The sequence below is a fragment of the Scomber japonicus genome, chromosome 2 (assembly GCF_027409825.1).
Source record: "Scomber japonicus isolate fScoJap1 chromosome 2, fScoJap1.pri, whole genome shotgun sequence".
In the NCBI taxonomy this organism is placed as follows: domain Eukaryota; kingdom Metazoa; phylum Chordata; class Actinopteri; order Scombriformes; family Scombridae; genus Scomber; species Scomber japonicus.
This window is the reverse complement of record NC_070579.1, coordinates 10,358,504-10,379,284: the sequence shown is the minus strand read 5'-3', so window position 1 is coordinate 10,379,284 and position 20,781 is coordinate 10,358,504. Positions and strand designations below refer to the sequence as shown.

General features: G+C 38.9%; 1 protein-coding gene across 1 annotated transcript in view; it reads left to right on the top strand.

Annotated features, from left to right (window-relative positions):
* The first annotated feature begins 414 nt into the window (after positions 1–414).
* The window catches only part of ncf4 (neutrophil cytosolic factor 4), a 38,342-nt gene continuing 17,975 nt past the window's right edge, over positions 415–20,781 (top strand). The window contains exons 1-6 of the mRNA XM_053335406.1: positions 415–509; positions 1,401–1,485; positions 1,591–1,750; positions 10,202–10,272; positions 10,986–11,113; positions 15,593–15,641. Coding sequence (XP_053191381.1) covers positions 478–509; positions 1,401–1,485; positions 1,591–1,750; positions 10,202–10,272; positions 10,986–11,113; positions 15,593–15,641 — 525 coding nt within the window. The 5' untranslated portion in view covers positions 415–477. The remainder of the gene's footprint in view (positions 510–1,400; positions 1,486–1,590; positions 1,751–10,201; positions 10,273–10,985; positions 11,114–15,592; positions 15,642–20,781) is intronic.

Sequence of the window (20,781 nt, the reverse complement as noted above, 5' to 3'; positions counted from 1 at the left end):
GATATAACTATAGGGACAAATTGTTATTATCATTATTATTATTAGTAGTAGTAGTAGTAACCTGTAACCTGTTTAGCACCTTGACTTTCATCATCCTATAATATGGACTTTCACCACAACTGAACTCACTCTACCTGTTGCTGTTTGATCATCAGCTGATTTCACTTTGCAGCCTATCTGCTTCCATCTGTGCCACCTGCAGACAGTTTAAAGTCACTTTCCCCGCCCTTGTCCAAACCGCACACCGGCTAAATGAGCGCACCATCCTCTGGTCTTCTTTTAGTGGAGGGGAACTCTCGCTTCCTGTTGCCTGTTTCCGCACAGTTGCGCCTACAGACTTATTTTACACACACACACGCAGAGTCAGTCAGAGTAAGCTTGTTTCTCTTCGTTTGAAACCTTAAGTTGCGCTTTTGTTCGCTCAGAAGTTGGAAGTTTTCTCGCTTTGTCAGCTTGTCGATAACTGCGCGTAAAACCATGTCGCTGCTGCAGCAGTTACGAGATGAAAGGTGAGTGTGCTGAAAATTAAAAACTCTAATTATACTAATTAACAGTCTGTGACGCCCATAAACTGGTAATAAAAGGTAATAAAGTATATTATTGCCCTTTTCTCCCTTTCTCCTTTGCTACTGGTTGTTATATCAGAACATCTGTTTATATTAGTTCATATCTCAGTTCACTTTTTCTTTGATCCCTTTACTTAAAATACAACAGTGGTAATAATGAAACTAGACGCAGACTGTCACTGTGCCACTGATTACTGCGCATGTTCAAAGTTTTTTAAAGTACTTTTTTATAAACAAGGTCATAGTGTTTTTATTGCTGCTGTTATAGACTGAACACACATTTGCATATTTGACTTGACATAAGTATGAGTCACGCCCCAAAAAGCCAAAGTATGCAGGTGCAGCAGCTTTTGATGGACAGGCAATGTAAAAATTTTGTTTTAGTGTATTTTAGAGGACTAATTGATGTAGGCCTATATTTGAGTTAAGTGCTCAAGTTTAACAAATTGTTCCTCGTCTTCAGTGACTTCGACCAGTTGCCTAACAATATCCCCATCAGCGCCACCATCGCTGATGTAGAGGAGATAAAAGGCTATTTCTGTCAGACTGTGCCACTGATTACTGCTCATGTTCAAAGTTTTTTAAAGTACAAAGGTCATAGTGTTTTTGTTGCTGTTATAGACTGAAATTATGCAGCAAAACATATTTGACTTGACATAAGTGTGAGTCACGCCCCAAAAATCCAAAGTATGCAGGTGCAGCAGCTTTTGATGGACAGGCAATGTAAAAATGTTGTTTTACTGTATTTTAGAGGACTAATTGATGTAGGCCTATATTTGAGTTTAGTGCTCAAGTGTAACAAAATATTCTAACCAAATGATTCCTCGTCTTCAGTGACTTCGACCAGTTGCCTAACAACATCCCCATCAGCGCCACCATCGCTGATGTGGAGGAGAAAAAAGGCTTCATTGACTATTATGTAAGTTTAAAAAAGAAACTGACAACTTTTTTTTCTTTTTTCTTTTTTTTAGAGCGACAATAGAAATCTCTTTGTCTAACATTCATATCTTTATTTCTCTCCCAGAGATTTGTGATTGAGGTGAAGACTAAAGGAGGGAGTAAATATCTGATCTACAGAAGGTACAGAGAATTTTTCAACCTCCACCAGGTCCTCGAGTCCAAATACTCTCCCGTAGACCCAGACAGATCTGCTCCCAACACCTGCGCCCTGCCCACTCTTCCAGGTGAGCGTCCTTTGATAACCGCAGGCGCGTTCAGACACATCACGTCACAATATTCCACGCAGTGTCAGATTTCACATTGTTCAAATGTTTATCAGGAGCTCACAGCTCAGACATTTTTTTTTACACTCTTTAATTCTGATTTTAATCCCAAGCTTGACAGTCATGAGGAAATCTCTGACCCAAACTATGTAAACAGTCACAGAGTTTGATTTCCAATTATGTTAAGTTGCTTTCTTGGCATGATGAGTAGTGTGTTGGGCTGCCATGCAGGACTTTGTCAATATAAAATGTTTCTATAGACTAACACAAACAGGGCTGCTAAATACATTCATGAGAAACATTTGAAGCTGTATGTTAAAATTCAGACAATGTGGACTGAAGGACCAAAAGACCAATACTGATTAACTGTCAGCTGGCCTGGTTGTGATTTGAACCTACAGCACTGAGAGTTTTTTGTTGAGGCCTCAACCACAGGTCTGTGTGAGGACAGCTGCTGCAAGACAACAAGGAAATGAAAAATGTTCAAAATAGTGTCTCAATCATGAGATAGATTAACCTTCAGTAGAGCTGCAACGACGTATTTAATGTCAGAAAATGAATCCGCAACAGATTTGATAATCAATTAATCATGTCAGTCATTTTAAAGGATATTTGCTGTTTGCTTTATATGTTTCCCTTATATGTGAGTATTTGAAGCTTCTATGTATCACACATGATAGTGAACTGGATATCTTTGGATTGTGGATCATTGATTACACAAAACAAGACATTTGATGACTGTCCCTTTGGGCTCTAAGAAATCACAACAGGTTTTAGTTTTGTCAATTTAGGCATGATTTGTAACACTTTATCACAAATGACCAAGCATGCACCAGTGGGGAGGTAGAAGGACAAAAGTACTAACACCCAGAAAATAATGCAGCAAATATTGAACGGAAAATGCATTTATCATTTTGTATTTTTCCTTTTGAATGGTTACAACTGACATTAAACAGCTGGAGTAAAAGTGGAAAAGAGTTAAATATTTACACTGTAATCACACAAAAGTTACACACAGATTATTTCTGTTTGGTTATATATTTGTTTCCTCTTTAGTTGGGAAAGTTATTGCCTCTTTTTCAAGGTGGTGATGGATATCTGACTGTAGTTGGTTGTCTTCTGTACAGTTTTGCTCTTAAAGTTGTAGTCCTACGTAAACTGACCTTTATTGATGATAGTTATTTTCTTTTTGGTGTACAGAGGACATACAGTAGAACAGTAGCATCAGCAGGGCTTCTATTCCACAGTGATTGACAGTGATGTTGGCTCTGCTGCTGGCTGAATGCAGAGTACTGTACTCAGTGTACTATACTACATCATTTCTGCCTCGTCACTCCGTAACCTTCACCTTTGAATGCACACTCACTCTGCTTCCCTTCATGCATATGAAGAGGAGCAGACTGAGTTTATGGTGACAGCTGGCTGACGTTCCTCCCTGAGGTCGAAAGAACCGAAACCCATCTGATCACGGTTTTAATAGCCAAGGTCTGCTCTGCTGTTGGACACAGATTTATCATGTCAGATATCACAAATCAAACACACCCTCCTGTTTTTGTTCACTAGAGTTTAAAGTAGATTGAGACATGATTAGATTTAGCTATATGAATTTCACAACACATTAGTTGTACATTAAATTATGGAGGATGTAGCAAAGAATAATTAGAGCTTTAGTCCTCACAGATTTGATTACAATTTAGCCAAGTTTGGTGTGAAATCACTTTCCCGTAAATCCAATTCTATTGAAGCCACAAGGGTATAGTGACAGCATATTTTAGGCACATGGTGCTGCATAATAATGTGAAGTTGGGCACTGAAAATACTCTATTGCAACACTAGTTCTCCAGTGAGATATCTGGAAATATTTATTCATGAGAATTAAAAAAAACTTTAAAAGTTACTTTGTAAGGATAGTGGTGATTTGTAAAGCATAATGAGTAATTAAAGTCCCTGAAGAATAAAGTGTGAACATCTTCACAAACTACTGAGCTCTATCAGCTTAATATAATTTCTCTCTTTAAAAGGTCTTTGAAGCATTTTGGAATAAAATGTAAAAAAAAAAAATTCTGCATTTCAAACTCACATTAGGCATCGTGGAGCCACTGGGGAGTACTTTACAAGGTCAGTGTTAAATTCAGACGACTGTAGTAAGTAAGCATGATCCACAGTGATTGACAGTCAGAGAAGAGCAGATGGATGGGGACGGATGAAGGCCACAGGGGGAATATGGAGGCAAACTGTGAGGGAAAAGCTGAAGGGAAAGATGAAAGAGATAGATTCATCCATCCATCCATTTTAGAGTCTCTTATCCTCTTCAGGTGCATGATGGCAACAGAGAGAGCAGAGACCCAAATGTCCTTTTCCACAGTAATGAATGACTCTCTTCAGTTTACCAAGCTATCCCATGCTAACTGGGAGACTTATATAATAAGGGCATCTAAAATGGCTTATGAGGTACTCCAACCACTTCAACTTCAGCTCCAGTTTGATGGTCAAATCCTCCAGAATCACTAATTTCCTTGGTCTGTCTTCCAATCCTTATATTGACCGCTTTGCTCGACTCTATAACATAAAACTTGAAATAAGTCAAAAGGTGTTTGGGTTGGGGTCATAACAATAAATTATAGATATCATACAAGCATCCTTACAAAGTCTTTGGAGGTATCCCATTCCTCCACAGTCATCATCTTTCCAGTTGTTTCATGGCCCACAATGCATCTGTCAGCCACCTTCTCTTGGTCTTAGACTTCTCATGCAAAGACGCTCTTTCAGCAGAATCCTCAGACCACAAGCAATCCCTTTCCCAACACTAACACCACTTTCTGTTAGTGGTTTTAGCATTGTATAGTTCCTTCTGCCCTCAAGAAAAGTGCTTTAGTTTCACACTGTGTGAGCGATCTCACAGGCAAGTCGCAGTATTTCTGACACCAGCATAGCAATGCATAGCAACTTCCTGAAAGTCTTCATTTCTGTAAAAGCCTCTCTTGAGCTATCAGGACGCCTGACAATTTCTAGTAAAAGCTTATTTGTAGACAATATGACAGTTGTGACTACCTATTGTACTATTAAGGAAAAGCCATGATTTGTAAGCTCATCCAGATCTTTGAACACTGACTAACATTAGATAACCTACAGGTACAAAGCAGTGATGTGTCATAGAGTGTTTTCAATACCTGATGTTGCTTAGTCCGGTTGAATTGGACTATGGGATGTTTTCCACTTGGTAGGATTAATTTAAGCAGATCTGAACACAACCATTGTACCATTGCAGACTAAAACAACCACACTGACTCAGCAGTCTCAGTCCAGTCACACATTAAATCTGGTGTGGTTCGTTTGTGGTGGACCCAACTACAAGGTTTACTCTGTGAGTTGGAGCTCAATGGCTCCTGTAAGCGGGTAAACTTTGCATAGTGGGATGCAGACCAGTGAGACAGTTGCCAGTAGCTAACTGGAGCATGAACTGAGGTTTGACCTGGACTACAGCAACAAAGTACATTGCCTTCTTGCTATTTGGGCAAATAGGATGGTCTTCCTTTTATTTATGTTCTCACTGCTGCCCGAGACACATCTAACCAATCAGAGGAGTGAATGTTTGTGGCTTTTAGTAATGCAGTTTGGTTTTCTACCAACCGGTCTGCTGATTCAGACCAGAGCAAATGACCCGTAGGTTTAAAATGCCTTTACTTCATGCTGACTTATAAAACCAATACTTTGCACTGGGAGCAGGATTGTGATATAAAGTTGCGAGATAAGGAGCTCAGTTGTGTAAAGAGAAATAAAAGAGAGAAAGAACAAAGATGAAGAAATGCCACCCCCAAGGCATGTTGGGACATTTAATCATCTAAATTAAAGGGAAGTTCATGGAAGAAAAGTAATTGGCTCAAGCAAGTGAGCTGTTGGTAAATAAGATTAAGCGCTGGGAGGGAGCGCCTGCTGACCACAGAAACTTTTAAAGAGTCAACGAGTGCAATACTGAGCGAGGGACTGAAGAGTGCTTTTAAAACCCAAAGTCATGCTGAGCTGGCAGAGCCGAGTCTTAAACTCACTTACTGGTATACTGGTATAATAACAGTTTTAGCTTGACCACCATGCAGCTTTCATTTTATTTGGTTTATTATATAGTTTCCTTCTCAGCTCGCAGAATAAATCCTTCAAATAAATGAAAAATATCCAAATCATTGAGACTGGAGATACAAGATTTTCACTTAACATACATTCAGACTTCAGTTAGTGTGTCTGTGTTTGTCCTCTTGTCTTCATCTGCTCCGTGGCTCCAGTTTCATTCTCCAGCTCGTTGTCTTCCCATAAGTCTGTCTGTCTGGGAGCCGTCATCAGTGTCACTATTGATTATCGGAGGCTGGAAACCAACATCTGCACCAATAAAAGCCTGAAGGCTTTGAATGTGCTGCTCGGACCATCGATTTAGGAGAGATGAGGACAGAGTGAGGTGTGTGTGTGTTTGTGTAGATTGCGTCTAGATGGAGAATCGAGTTGCATTGCTTTGCACTGTAAAAGTTACACACAGATTATTTCTGTTTGGATTAAATGTAGTATGTGTATATAGTATCGATAAGTGAACTGTGTTAAATGCATAAAACATTACGTCACAGTTAGCCTACAGTATATTCTGAGCGTCCCTGCAGAAAAGCAGTAATCTGATTATAAGAACGATAACATCACCACAACTGCTGCCTCCACAATAATGTTACAGACACAATAATGAAATATTTGTTTTAGATATTAGATGTATTCTTTGGATAAACGAGCATGCTTGCATCAGCATGCTAACAGACTCTCAGTGATAATGCTAACATGCAGATGTTTAGCAGGTTTTTTACCATTATCGTCATCTTCTGTTAACGAGTTAGCATGCTAATATTTGCCAATTAGCACAAAGGTGAAGTACAACTGAGGCTGAGTGAATGTCATTAATATTGTTTGTGATCCTAAACTGAAGTATTTTGAAAAGTCAAATGTAGACTTGATGATGGCGTTAAATAAAAAGTCACCAAAGTGATCACGTCATCCTGAATAAATGAAAACTTTCACGTTCTGGTTGCACGAGAGGAAAAGTCAGCGAAGACAGTAGGATTCATTCTTTGGGGATCATGAAAGTTTGTACAAAATTGAACGTGGTTGAACAGAGCAGTGCTTCAGAAGTTATTTTTCTTCACATTTTAGACTATATAAACTCTGACATTCCTAAAAATTGCTTGTTTGGCTGAAAAGGATTTCTATGGCTTTTTGTAAGAAAAGTCCAAAAGCAAAACTCAACTCTCCTGAGTCGGGAACCAGCACGGACCAACTACGACTGATCTTGTATATTCTAGACTCACATTTTCCTCAGTGTCTCATCTGTCTCATCCTCATGGTGCACCTGCGGTGTTGTCTTATGGCTGGAGCTCTGCCAGAGCTGGATAGGATTTGTTCCGTTAAAACAAGGCTTTTGCTGTTCTCTGATCTCTACCCTGAGTGTCTTATTCCTTTGATGCTCACTGTATGTGTTGTGTGCCAGACGGAGGGCAAAAAGCGCCAATGATTCTTATTCTTGGCACTATGTTTGCCACACAGTGCATGAGCCAGAAATCATGGAAATGCATTTAAAAGTGAAGGATGCAATGAAATGTAGTAGGACTTTTTATGATGGTGAGCTGTTTGCTTATATTATAACGATGTATAACGAAATGGAAAAAAACTCTTAAAGTACATGTTTTTAATGGTGTATCAAAATGTCTGACTATTAGTATAATTTATGGTTGCATCTCACTTTCTTTCTTTCTTTTTCTTATGTACCTAACATGTGAAGTATCTGATATTATGTACTCTGTGACCTCTTTTTTAATCATTCAGACTAATTCAGCGTCAACAGCAAAAGGTGCTAACAATAACTGCAGTCACATGTTGATTTTTTTTATTTTTGTCCAAAAGCAACATTATTTCAGACACCAATTTCCTTTTTATTGCTAATTTTTTTTTAACATAAAGTCATCCTAGGATTTTAAAGCAGTGTTACTCATTGTCGTTTGCTATATTAGGAAAGTTCTACTTTTCTACAAACTCTGATTTAGCATCTGCCACTGAGGAGTTTGCTGGATAATATTAGATCTGATGGGTTTAATTGCAGTGCCAAATCTCATCAAGATGGAAAGGGAATAAGAGAGACAGGAGGGCGGGAGGAGGGAGACGGAGGGGAGATGGGTGATGGGTAGGAGCAGAAAATAATCTAGTGGAAAAGGATATATGCCTGTTTGCTCAAATTGAAACAGCTTTAATTATTTTTTCTTAACAAGCATCATTGCTATGTTGGTTTTTTTCCCAAAGTGCCTGTGATGTGTATAGATCTGTGATTTCAGTTACTACAAAATACCAATCAATATCAATTTAATCCCTCAAATACATACTGTTTGTTATCAATGATCTCCACCAGGAATATTATCTGGGTTACACATGTAGGCAATAGAAAATGAAAATAGAAACCATTATGTGATACATTCAAGGTCAGAGGAACATTTTACTCCCCGGGAGACGGAGAGAGAGGTGAACGAATGATTCATCAGTAAGTGAGCACATGAGTGAATTTGTTTCCGCGAGTGATTGAGTCAGTTATTGTGCTCGAGAGTGAATGAGATGAGAGAAAATGAGAGAAGAGAGAGAGAGAGAGAGAGAGAGAGAGAGGGCTGAATATTGTGAGGGTCATTAAGACTGTGCTAAATTTGATTTAACAGCAGTGTGAGATGGACTTGCATGAATTGTTGAGGGGTCTGATTTTGATCATTAGGAGAGTCTGCGTTGTGCCTCATCATTTTTGACTGGACTCGGTGTGATATAAAGGATGAAGGGTAATACTCTGTCTTGTCAAGAAAGGTGTTTGTTAGACGAACATTTGTCTAGTCTGACATTAAATAAATTTGGTTTCAGTTCAACATGTCAATAAATACACACACTGCTCTTACAACAACATTACTCCAGGAGAATTGTCACCAGAAGCCAGAAACATAAAGACTTTAAGATTTAAAGCCTGTGTGAATACAAACACGATGAGATATACATACATAGCCCTTTTCCTCTGATTTTCAAAGCCATGATTACACATCAACTGTGTGACTCGAGATGGAAATGTTGGGTTAGGGTCCATTGATCCATCACTTTGGTCCAGATTACTTGATTTACACATTTATGGCTCCAGAGATGAATCCTGCCAATTTTGGTGATGGCCTGAAGTCTCCTCTAGCGCCACCATGAGGTCAAGATTTGTGGTTTTGAGTGAAATATCTCAACAGCTATTGGCTAGATTGCCATGCAATTCAGTGCAGATATTCATGCACCCCTAAAGTTGAATTGTTATAACTTTGATGATCCCAAGACTCATCTAGTGCCAATGATCAAAGATGGTTCTGCTTGTAGCCACACCAACAGAGTGACTCAAGGTGGAAATGTTCGGTCAGTCCATTGGTCCATCACTGTGGTCCAGATTACTGCATGGACTGTCATTTTCTTTGTTCACACATTTATGGCTCCCAAAAATGAATCCCTAAAGTCTCCTCTAGCGCCACCATGAGGTCAAGATTTGTGGTTTTGAGTGAAATATCTCCATATTGGCTACATTTCCATGCAATTCAGTGCAGATATTCATGCCCCCCTAAAGGTGAATTGTTATAACATTGATGATCCCAAGACTCATCTAGTGCCAGCGTCAAGTCAATGTTTTAATGGGCCAATCTTTGGTTTATGACTAAATACCTGCAAAACTAATGTCATTCCCATCAGCCTCAGCTATACTGTGCTGTTAGGTGCTAATTTGCAAATATTAGCATGCTAACACATTTAATTAAGATTTTGCACATGGTAAACATTAGCATAATAGCATTGCCACTGTGAGCATGTTGGCATGCTAACATCAGCATATACCAGCTACAACTCAAAGCACTGCTACTACAACGCTATTACAAAGATTACAGAGGCTGATGGATATATGTGTCAGTGTGATTTTGTAGCACTCATACTGAAACAGGCTTTACAAGGTGTTTTTCACAATAAAGGAAAAGATAGCAGGGGAGTTATAAAACAATGGAAAACCACCAAAGAAGGAATGGAAGAATATAAGCAACACATCAGTCATTGCTAGATGTGCAGACTGCAGAAACATTATACACACTCAGTGAAATTGACTAACAGCCCAAAAGAATAACTCACATTGCACATTAGATTCTGTCAATTTATTTATCTATTTCCACTTCACCACGCAAGAAAATCTGCAGTACTTCTTTTATAAATGCAGGTTTATATGTGGGCAATGGCCTATATATGGTTTTATTTGTACTTATTGTTTATAGTTCTGCTGTCCCCAAATCTAAAAGTCAGTCTTGTTTGAACTTGTGACTTTATGCCACCTTGTTTTTCATCTCTATTTAGGAAAGGTCTTCCTTGGCAACAAAAAAGAGATTGCAGAGAGCCGAATCCCTGAACTCAACGCGTATATGAAGGTAATCATGTTTCATTTCATGCACAGTGGAGCCTTTCTGTACAATAAGGAAAGAGTAGTTGGCATGCTTCTGCAGCATGCAGTACAGTAGCCTACAACTTGTGGGCTGAGCGATACTGTAGGTGGATAAGCACTGACTTGGATATTTCAGCAGTAGTTTGCAGATCGAGCTCAGCATGTAGGCGTTGCTGCTCTCCTCTCTTTGCTTTGCCCTGTGCCCACATTACGTCTGACTGACTGTAGCTGTGGGACTTTTGACATGTTTCAGTGTTGCTCCATCGCTAAAAACACGATCAGGTTCTCTTTCTCCCACTCACTCACTTCTCTTTTCTGCTTTACTCTTTTATTCCCGCAACCTACATGGTTCTCACTTTGCCACACTCTCGCCTTCGCTCGCCTTGCACTTGTAATCTTTCTCGCTTCATCGCCTCCCTTTTCATCCACTCCTTCTGACTCTCCCACTACCCGACTTCTCCTTCTCCTGTTCCATCAAACTCCCACTCTCCTTACACCCCTTTTTCCTCAGTTGACCATGCACACATATCCCCCTCTTTTTCCCATTTTTCCTTCATGTTTCCTATCTTCCACTTCAAACACTGCCACCGTATCTTTCCTCACATCCTTCTCTGCTACAGTCTTCCATTACTTTCCTGTTTTCCAACCACTTTCCATCCCATTCACCATCAATATTCTCCCTCTGTCTTTCTCTCCCAGAGGTTGCTGGGTCTGCCACCATGGTTGTTACACGACGAAGCTCTCAGGATGTTTTTCTACCAGATGGATCAGGACATCCAACACCAACCACAAGCTCTCAGGCGTCTCCGCCCACCTACTCGCAAAGCGTAAGCCCCTTGCACACCTTGTTAACAAGCAGAAGCAGAGACTGATTGGTAGTAATAATGAGCAGTTAAACCCCTGAACCCCTGAAAACCCCAATTTTTAGGGTAAATACATGAATTTGATCTCTACTCTTTAGTTAAGATCTATTATCTGTGCATGGGGACATAAAGATGATGGAAAACAGGTCATTAGCAGCTCTCAAAACGCCCACCCAAAAGTATTTTTTGTGCATGTGATACTCTTTGAAGAATGGCACATAAGTTCAATTCAACAACATCAGATCTTATCATCAGAAGAAACAAACTCCAATAGTGTGAAGTGTTTGAAAGTGTAAAGGTGATCACTTTGATGAGTCAGATTTAAAGCTGAGGGACCTCGAATTGTAGATGAAGTGAGGTAATTATGGGCATTTAAGGATTGTTTGTGCCATTAATTGAATCAACTTTTTAGTAAATAAGAAAAAAAAACTACATGGAGTTGGTTAAATCAATCAAGGCCTTGACAATATGACCTTTCCAATGTTAGTCTGTGAAATATTTGAAGTGTTTTGATCATCACAACACCAATCTAGTGTCATTTCATTTTTTTTAAGAGTAGATTCCTTCATCTGGAATAATTCATAAATATGTTTCTAAATAACGATGAAGCAGAAAGAGTGAAGGTCATAGTAACATGGTTGTCTCCAAGGAAGAGAGAAATGATGCAAGAGAAAGAATTTACCCCCAAAAGTAAACCCTGACATGCTCAGACTGTTGTGATTTCTATTAATAATTAAACTAGCTGTCCTCACGCGAGCATGTTTGCATTTCTGTGTCAGCTTGAAGAACACAGACAAAAAGAGAAGAAGAGGAGGACAGCACAATTCATTTAACTAAACGAGTAAACCACATAAATATCATATTACCATAGAAATACACAAACCACACATCAGCAACCTTTGAATTAAAAATGTAGCGACGTTGGCATCATCCGAAATGGAAACTGGTAATAGCAAATTGTATTCAGCATGTAATGAAAGCTAGAGATTATTATTTAAATCTTAACTTTAACTTCCTTAAAGAGCTGCAACAATTAGTCTATTAATCGATTAGTTGGCCAATTAATAGCCAACTATCTGTTTAATCAATTAACATTTTAGTCATTTTTAAGAGGAAAATTCAAAATTCTGTGTTTCCATCTTCTTAAATATGAATAATACTATTGTTTTGTACCTTTTGGTAAACAGCAACTACCTTTAAAGCTGGAAGAACAGACATGTATCTGTTCATGAAGCTTTCCTCAGACCCACCAATTGTTCAGTAGGGTTATTTTGTGTTATTTTGAGTTATTTGCATAGCGCTTATGCAAGCTCTTACTTCCTCTAGAACACTACATTATTAGACATCTGGTCTACTTTCATAGCCAAAGTGACTCAGAGTGAATGAGTGTTGGGGTCAAACTGTAGAGCATTGTGACAGGAATCTTTTCTTTTGAGGTACGCTTGAGCTGCTAAACGGAAACACCCAATAGTTTGGCAATCTGACAGAATTTTGTTCACCATTTCTTTAAGTGACCTCATCTCAATGGGAGTGCTGTTGTCCTTGTTGAATGAAGCTAATGCTGATTCACCATGACCATGATACAACTGGATTCTTCCCTGTTTCTCTTCTCCTCAATCCTGTATCTTATGACATGGGGGCTCAAAATTCATCAGTTTTAAGAAAGTCCTTGATGTGATTAAATGCTTGTCTGAGGTAATAAGGCACAAGGGGCCCAACAACAGAATCAGGAACTGATACTCAAATATATCTGGTGCGTGTCATGTTTTAGGTATATTTCCACTCTAACACACCTGAGTCTTAGTGTTAGCTCATTATAAAGCAGCTGAAGCTTGTCAAAGGGTTTGATAACGAGTTAATAATTAGAATGAGGTGCGTTAGAGTCGGGAGATGCTGAAAACATGCATTGCAGTAGCTCTCCATAGCAGGGTTAGAGAGCACTGTTGTAGAGAGTTTCCTCATTCTTCTGAGAGAGCTAACCCCCCAAAACAAACACATGCATGAACATTAGATCTTAAGTTAAGTATCTAATACCAAAAACTCAGCTCAGGAATGAGGTTGTGGTGGTGGAGGAAGCTGCTGCAGCAAACAATGTTGACATTAAGGTATTAGCAGCATAGTCAGTGAGAAGTGTCAGTTTATAAAAGACCAGCTGATCCTGACTGGATTTTTTCAGCTGGTTGCCAAGCAGCAGATGAACGAGTCACTGATGGGGAGGCATGAATGAAGCAGCTGATATGTGACCTCGAGGCTCTGCTTAAACTAATGCAATGCTCCACAAATACTTAGAATAAGTAACAAATGCTTTTAAAATAGTTTATATAAGTAAAAACCTCTTTGTGTTTAAACTACATTTGTTCACTAACTGGATACTGATGATAAAGGACTGTAGCTGAATGCAGTGACAGTCAGTAATCTCTTTTTATAAAATAAACGCAACAAGATGCAAAGTTATTTGATGGCTGCAATCACTCAATGTGTGAAATTTAGTATGCAAGAGTGTAAGTAACTAAGTGATGATTTTACAGGGAAATGCGTAACATCCAAGGATATAAAATACTGAATAATCATCTTCAAGACCAGCGACAGGTGATACAGCTGTCTAGGGCGCCGTAAATACTTGATAGAAGATTAAAATCTATCCTGAGTTATGATGTCCCATTTGGCAAATGAGTGCTGCTTTGATTCCTCACATCTCATCCTTGCAACTCTCCGTCACATCGTAAATGGCCGGAGTTAAGTAGAGAGGAAGAGATGGAGGCGAGAACACATAAATTTGGCACTGAGGAAAAATTCACAGAGCCTTATTATTACCGTTTTTACGGTCTACTTCCTCATTCATAACGGCAAATCGAGCTTCTGATTGGCCCATTTCCATGTGGTCAAGTTTCACCAGCAAGAGATGTGGTAAAGAGGGACTCTCAACAGGAAATGATGCAAAGTTAGACTCTCATTACTTCCTCTCCTCTTGCATCTGGCCTGCCTTTATTCAAATGTGTTGGAATATTAGAAGGAACTGTGACATTTCCTCTTTTAAATGTTGTAACTTATTAATTACAGGCATTGTCCCAGAGCTGTTAAACCAGATGCATCTTATCACATTGTTCTAATAGTTTACTTCAACTTCACATTTACATTTGATACCCTTTTTTTTTAATGATCAGCTTCACTCAACCTCATTAAGAGTTTCCTTGCACCATTAAACGACTGGCTGCATTTCCTTGATATTAAATTGGTCAATTCTTTATAAATGGATCATACATTTTGTGATTTGGCATAAAAATGATATATTTTAAGTAGAGTTCAATATCCTTAGATTGAAATGTAGATGCTGCTTAACTTATTTCATTTCAAATAGGCTGATGAAATATTTTGGTTTTGCACAAGAGCTCGTCTGATGTGTTTTAGGCCTCATTGCTTAGAGTTAAATGCTAATATGTTGCTAAATGCTTACATTTGCTAAGTAGCACTAAAGATCAATTACAGCTGATGCCATTACTTTCTGTACGTAGTTAATCACCTAATTATCAGGCAAATTGAAAGTGTGACCTTGACTAGTATTGGATGAAAAGTCAGGGGATCACCAAAGTTATTAGGATTCATCTGGGAAACTCCACTCTGCACCAGGTTTCATGGCAATTCATCCAATAACTGTTGAGAGATTTCAGTCCGTGGTGAATGGACTGATATTGCCACCGTTAACCTTTAGATACTGGTCATATTCTACTCCCTTGCAGTATGTTTTAGGTCAATTTTGAACTGGTCCCCTCATAAAAAGCGTCCATACCAAATTTTGAACCACAGGTCTGTTTAGAAAGCATCAATAACCGATCTGACTGATCAATAAATGGGTGATTAAACCTTGATTTCAGAGAGCAGAGAGACTAACTTTTGGAGAAGAAACACACAATTTCATGTCCTATTTTAGAGACATGAAATATAACATAACAATAATTATTTAAATGTATTTTATAGAAACTGAAAATGACAAGAACTTTAGGGAACGGTGGGGTTTATTGTATAACCATTAGAGGAATCCTCATAACTACTATCTTATTGAAACTATTAACTATTCATTTAACAAAAAGCCAACAGATAGATACGGGTCAACATCAATGGACAAAGACAAAAGTGTAACACATATTTTCATATTCTCAAAAGTCCTCAAATTTCAGTGTGAAAGAAAGCAACATTTTTTTTTTTTTTACAGCTGTCAAATGTCAAATTGGGTCGACTTTGACCCGGACAGTATGTAAGGGTTAAAGCCCCGTTGCTAACATGGCTAACATTACACAGATTGGCCCTGACAGAAGCTTTAATTCAAATTTCCAGCCTTAAAAATGGTTCAGTTTGGACGTCATTTTAGGGGATAATCGATCCTGTTATTGATCCCACCTGCAGACTGCATGTTCACTTACAACTCTCTCTTTCTTTGTATTTTAGGAAGACAGTCAAACCCAATATGGACCTCTTCTCCTCCCCTAGGGCGGAGGTAAGTGTGGTTACATTTTTTTGTGTTTGTTGCTTTGGTTACAATCTCCATGGCTACCGACAGAGTAAACAACCACACAATATGCAATACATCATATGATAAAGTCAGCACTGTAACTCATGACAGGCAATACAAAAAAGACACAGTTACACCCACAGCGTTGCATTAACACCCAAAAACACACACTAGAAACGAAACAACACACAAACTTTATCGACTGATGTGACAAATCAATAAGGATGACTTAATTCGTCAAGTGTCGTGTCACATTTTTCTCATCCCTCTCGCCTGTAACTCCGTTGACCTCATCAATATTTCCTGTCCTGCTTCACTTCCTTTTTTTAATTTCTGTATTAGCCTCCCCGCTCCCTCCTCACTTTCTTTCCTTTACCTCCTCTCACCCCTCCCTTTAAACAACCTTTAGGTTTGTCCTTGTTTCCTTTTCTTCTCCCCTCCCTCTATATCTCTTTCCAAGGTTGCGACCACCATCTCTCATCCCTCTCTCCGCCTCCTCCTCGTCTCCTCCTTCACATCCTCTCATTTTTATTCTGTTCATGCCCTCCGCCTGACGCTATAAACTAAAAAAAAAGGAAATTGAAACTCTTTTTATAATGCACTAGTTTTACCCAGATGTTTGTTTTTGAAGATTTGTCGCCAGTGAGGTTCACGTTCAGGTGTGTTGGAGAGTTTTCGGGCATGTTGGAGGTTAAAGTGGTAATGACTTGCCAATTAAAGTCTCCAAGGAGGCAAAAAAATGGCTTGTATTTTTTGTCTGGTCAGCACAATGTTATAGATTGACCTTTTAAACACACCGATTGTACTTGTAGTGTACTCTCACTGTCACGAAGCAAGGTAGTACAGTTTGATTTATATAGGACATTTCATTACAGGTCAACTCCACTAAAACCAGAATCAGTCCTCACAAAGATATTAAGTACATGAGCAAACACATAAAACACAAGTCTATTTTTAAACAGAGCCTTTTAGTCACCGTGTGTAATAATGTTTGTGTGGGAGGAGTAATGTTGATAGTACAGTCAGGCTGACAGATGACAAACTATTGGGATGTTAGATTTAAGAGCATTGTAATGTGTGTGAGTCTTTATGTGTATTGTCCATATGTGTGTGTTGTTATGAAGTCATTTAAGTTTCATTTTAGTTAAAGAAACATGTTAAGACTCTTTAGGGAAAGGTGACGGCACATTTGAATCTTCTGAAAAGCTCGATTTAGTACAGGTATGATTACGTCTTCACCAAATGTACTCAGTATGTGACTAAGGAGTATGTATACTTCACCTGAGTCAACACTGCTACTAGATAACAAACTACAATTTCATTTAGCCCATGCTTTTATCTGAAGCTGCATACATCTGAGAGCTGATACCACACAAGCAAAGATCTGATAGGACGTATGTAGCAACATGCAGTCAGTGTGCACAGAGGGAACGCATAGAGTGCATTGAAGCAGACTTTTTTTTTTCTCAGTCTCTCAAGTGCAGTAGTGTTCATGCATTTGATGATTTGAGCTTTAACATCATCTATCAGCAGAAACACACTTAATTGTTCCACTGCTGGTGGATCTGATACAATATTTTGGGATGCATATACTGAAGCAGTCTTTCTTAATCTTTTACTGGTTTCTAAAGAATTATTGAAATTTCCTGATTTCTGTTGGACAGAGGGTGAAGTATTCTCACTGCATTAGCTGCTTCTTCTCTCTTGTTTTAAGAATATAAGGTTTCAGAACTCAGTTATAGACAGATATGACTTGATAAGTTGGAGATTTTTTTGCAGTTTGAGTGCCTGTGTGTGTGTGGTTCACCCATACACTGTGCACCTGAGTGTATGTCTGCAGGTGAAGTGTCTGTTTCTGCAGCTCTTGAACTATGTGTGCTTTATGCCCTTGCAAAAGTGTTTAACTTTTTCCTAACCTTGCTCTACACAGACAAGGGTGCAGTTTGTCCACACACACATACACACCGTATCCGTCTCTGCACACTCCAGTGGTTTTATATTGCCAAAGTGAGCACAGCAACTCAATTTTACTCTCCTCTCTCCGTCTCTCTCTCTCTCTCTCTGCCTCCCTTCTCTCCCACACAGAAGTGAAACATTGGTGTACTCTACTCACGAAGCTTCCAGCCTACTCAACATTTATTTTAGGCCTTTTTCTCTCTCTCTAGAAAAAAAAGAGTGCTCCTCGCCAGGTTTATATGTGTGTGTGTGCATGTCCTGCCGTCTGTTTTTTTTCAGCACAGGGAAGCTGATGTTAAGTTCTGTCCAAACAGTGATCAATGGCTGGTCTGAGTGTGATGGATAAGAGGAGAACACGGGCATTTGTCACAGTAGAGCTGCTGCAAGCGTTAGCGTTTACGCTACAACACTTCATTCCACTTCACTTAGTATTAGCTCAGGCTTAGCCCCAAACAGTGCGATGAGTAATTGTTGTTGGCTGTGGCACTATGAGCTGCAAACAAGGTCAATGGGACAGGCTGCTGTTTGTTAACATCAGATTTTAATGATGCACAAGCTGGGGGGAGCTGTGTTGTAGGTTGTAAAAGGAAAAAACGGCCAAGTTTAACAGATAATGAAGCAGGAATAAAGAAAGAGGCTTAGAGGAAAAGTGATGGAGTAAAAAAATGCAAAAAGAACCCATAAAATTAAAAAATTGAAAATCAAGCAGATGATAATCGACTGAGGCTCAACCTATATTCTTTTGCAGCGAGAACCATTAAAGCAGAAATTAGATCCTATTCCAGATAAGGAGCAAAAAAAAGCTGATATGCAGGTACGCTTATGTCCTCATCAGGAAGAAATATGACAATACAACCCGGATCGCTTAGATGTACTAAATGAAATTAAAGTGTGTAGCAGCGGGACCACTGGTGCATGTAGATGTGCCATTGGGGTAAAATATGCAGGTCTATATGCAGATTTTCCAGGTCTGTAAATGGAGGTCATAAGAAGTGTCACATCATTGCTTTTTACCTCTTCAAACTCAGTAGATATATTTCTTGATATGCATATTTAAACATTGAATATAAATTCTACATTTATTTTCAAGGAAATTAAGTGAATATTTGTGTGTGTGTGTGTGTGTGTGTGTGTGTGTGTGTGTGTGTGTGTGTGTGTGTGTCTCAAACTTATTTTACTCCAGTATTCAATCATTTTTTCATCATAGTGACACACTCGCAAAGATTTAGCCCCCGACTCTGGAGCTCTCTGAGTATTTTAGCACCTTGTATAGCAGTCTTTCAGTCTCACAGCACATTAATTACTCAGTCTCATCGCTCTCATCAGCCCGTTAGCAGCCACAGCTGGCAGCTGTTGGCAGCAAGTGAGCGAGCTCTGATAAACTAACAAACCAACTGTATGCTCACTGCCCAGCAGCAAAAAACACACAGATAAAGTTAGTAACTAATATGATAAAGAGAGTTCAACATCTAGCACCTAGAGACAGAATTGGAAGGTACAAAAACGGGTGGCTAGAAACATGAAATTAATGTTAATATTGTTCTTTGTTAGCTTCATTGTTTTTATGAGTGTCTGTCAGCTTGTTTTCTTGTTCTGTTGCACTCAAAAGAACAATTAATGCAGAAGAAAAGAAAATTGAAGAACTGGGTTGCAATTCAAATGTTTTAACTGCTTATGAGAAGAAAGATCCTAGACTTAATTGCATGAATCAGTTTTAGGTTGAATTATCATAATGTAATATATGTATTGATGTTTTAATGCGTGCAAAATGTCCACAATCAATACATGAACAGTAAAGGTTTTGATTGAAGTAATACCAGAATAGACACTCCCTGTGTGACAGGTGAAAAGGAGGCGGCACCTGCACAAATATAGACCTTCTGCACACACACATCTGTACGTATGAATATCCTCCTATGGTCCTTAGGCCTTATAGAAAGTGGGCCATCTAGTTAAAAAAACTGCAATTTCATTAAACGTCAGGAAGAGGGAAAAAAAAAACTTCAATTCTCATTTCCACCTCCCTATTGCCAGACTAACGAGCCAAGGGTTTAACAAGCTCATTAAGGCGGGGTCGGCGCCAGTCTAATTGTACCGGATGATTGCTCCTGTGGCTGGATGAACCCAAGGGTTGTGTGGCTACATTTAGAGATCTGCCTTTTAGTGGGCACCTGAGGTTTACCAGCACAAAATACCTGCGCTGGAGAAACTAGAGCACAGTGACAGGAGACAAAATGATATTACTGTTGAGTTTGCATTGTTACATTATTTTCCAATAAAGTAATTGATGAGACTGATGGCATTCACATATTACTGTGTTGCATTCATTGATCTCTCTGCATCTTCTACGCTAGCTTTCATTTTGCCTGTTTGTCGAGTAACATGTATAAATGCTGAATCACACATTAAAGGTATTTCTCTTTGATTCAAAGTGATGCCTAAGAATTGCATCGTTTATTAGTCTGTAAAACACTTTGGTTGGAGCAACCAATCTCAATGTCTGGCAAAACTCTAATAGCCTGGTTCAATATCTTTGAATTGCTGCCTTCGGATTCAATTTGTTAAGCAAGGGGACCAATAGGTGTGGTGTTGTGCTCATTGATGACTGTTTTCGAGGTTGGTAAAACATTTGATCAATCAGAGGTTTGTTGGCGAGATTAAAACTCGAGAACTAATTTTCCTACATACAGTAAAGTAGCTGCCGAGCCATGTGTGAAAAAATTGCGATAGAAAATTGTCGAGAAGATTTGATGAGATGGATGCAGCTGTGCAGGTTGTTGTAAGCCAATTTACAGAGCTAACATCTCCTAAATCTGAGTATTTCATGATCATAATGAATAATGTCAAGTTAAATGCTCCTAGCAACTGCAATGACGTCGACTTCTGTGTCGACTGAAAATGATGTTGGCAGGACAGATACATCACCCTCTATTGATTCTTTAGGACAAATCAATACAAAATTACAGAAACTAGCTAACACAAACACAATGTTGAACAATGTCCGAGTGTTTTTTGTTTGCTTGGCTTTATCTGTTCTGTTCTGTTTATGCTCTTACTAACTTTTGATTGTCTTTTTTACCCTCATCACACCTTGTAACTCATCTTGAAGTGAACTGATGTTGCTAGGCAGATGCTTAAATAGACAATACACTGTTTTCATACAGTCAGT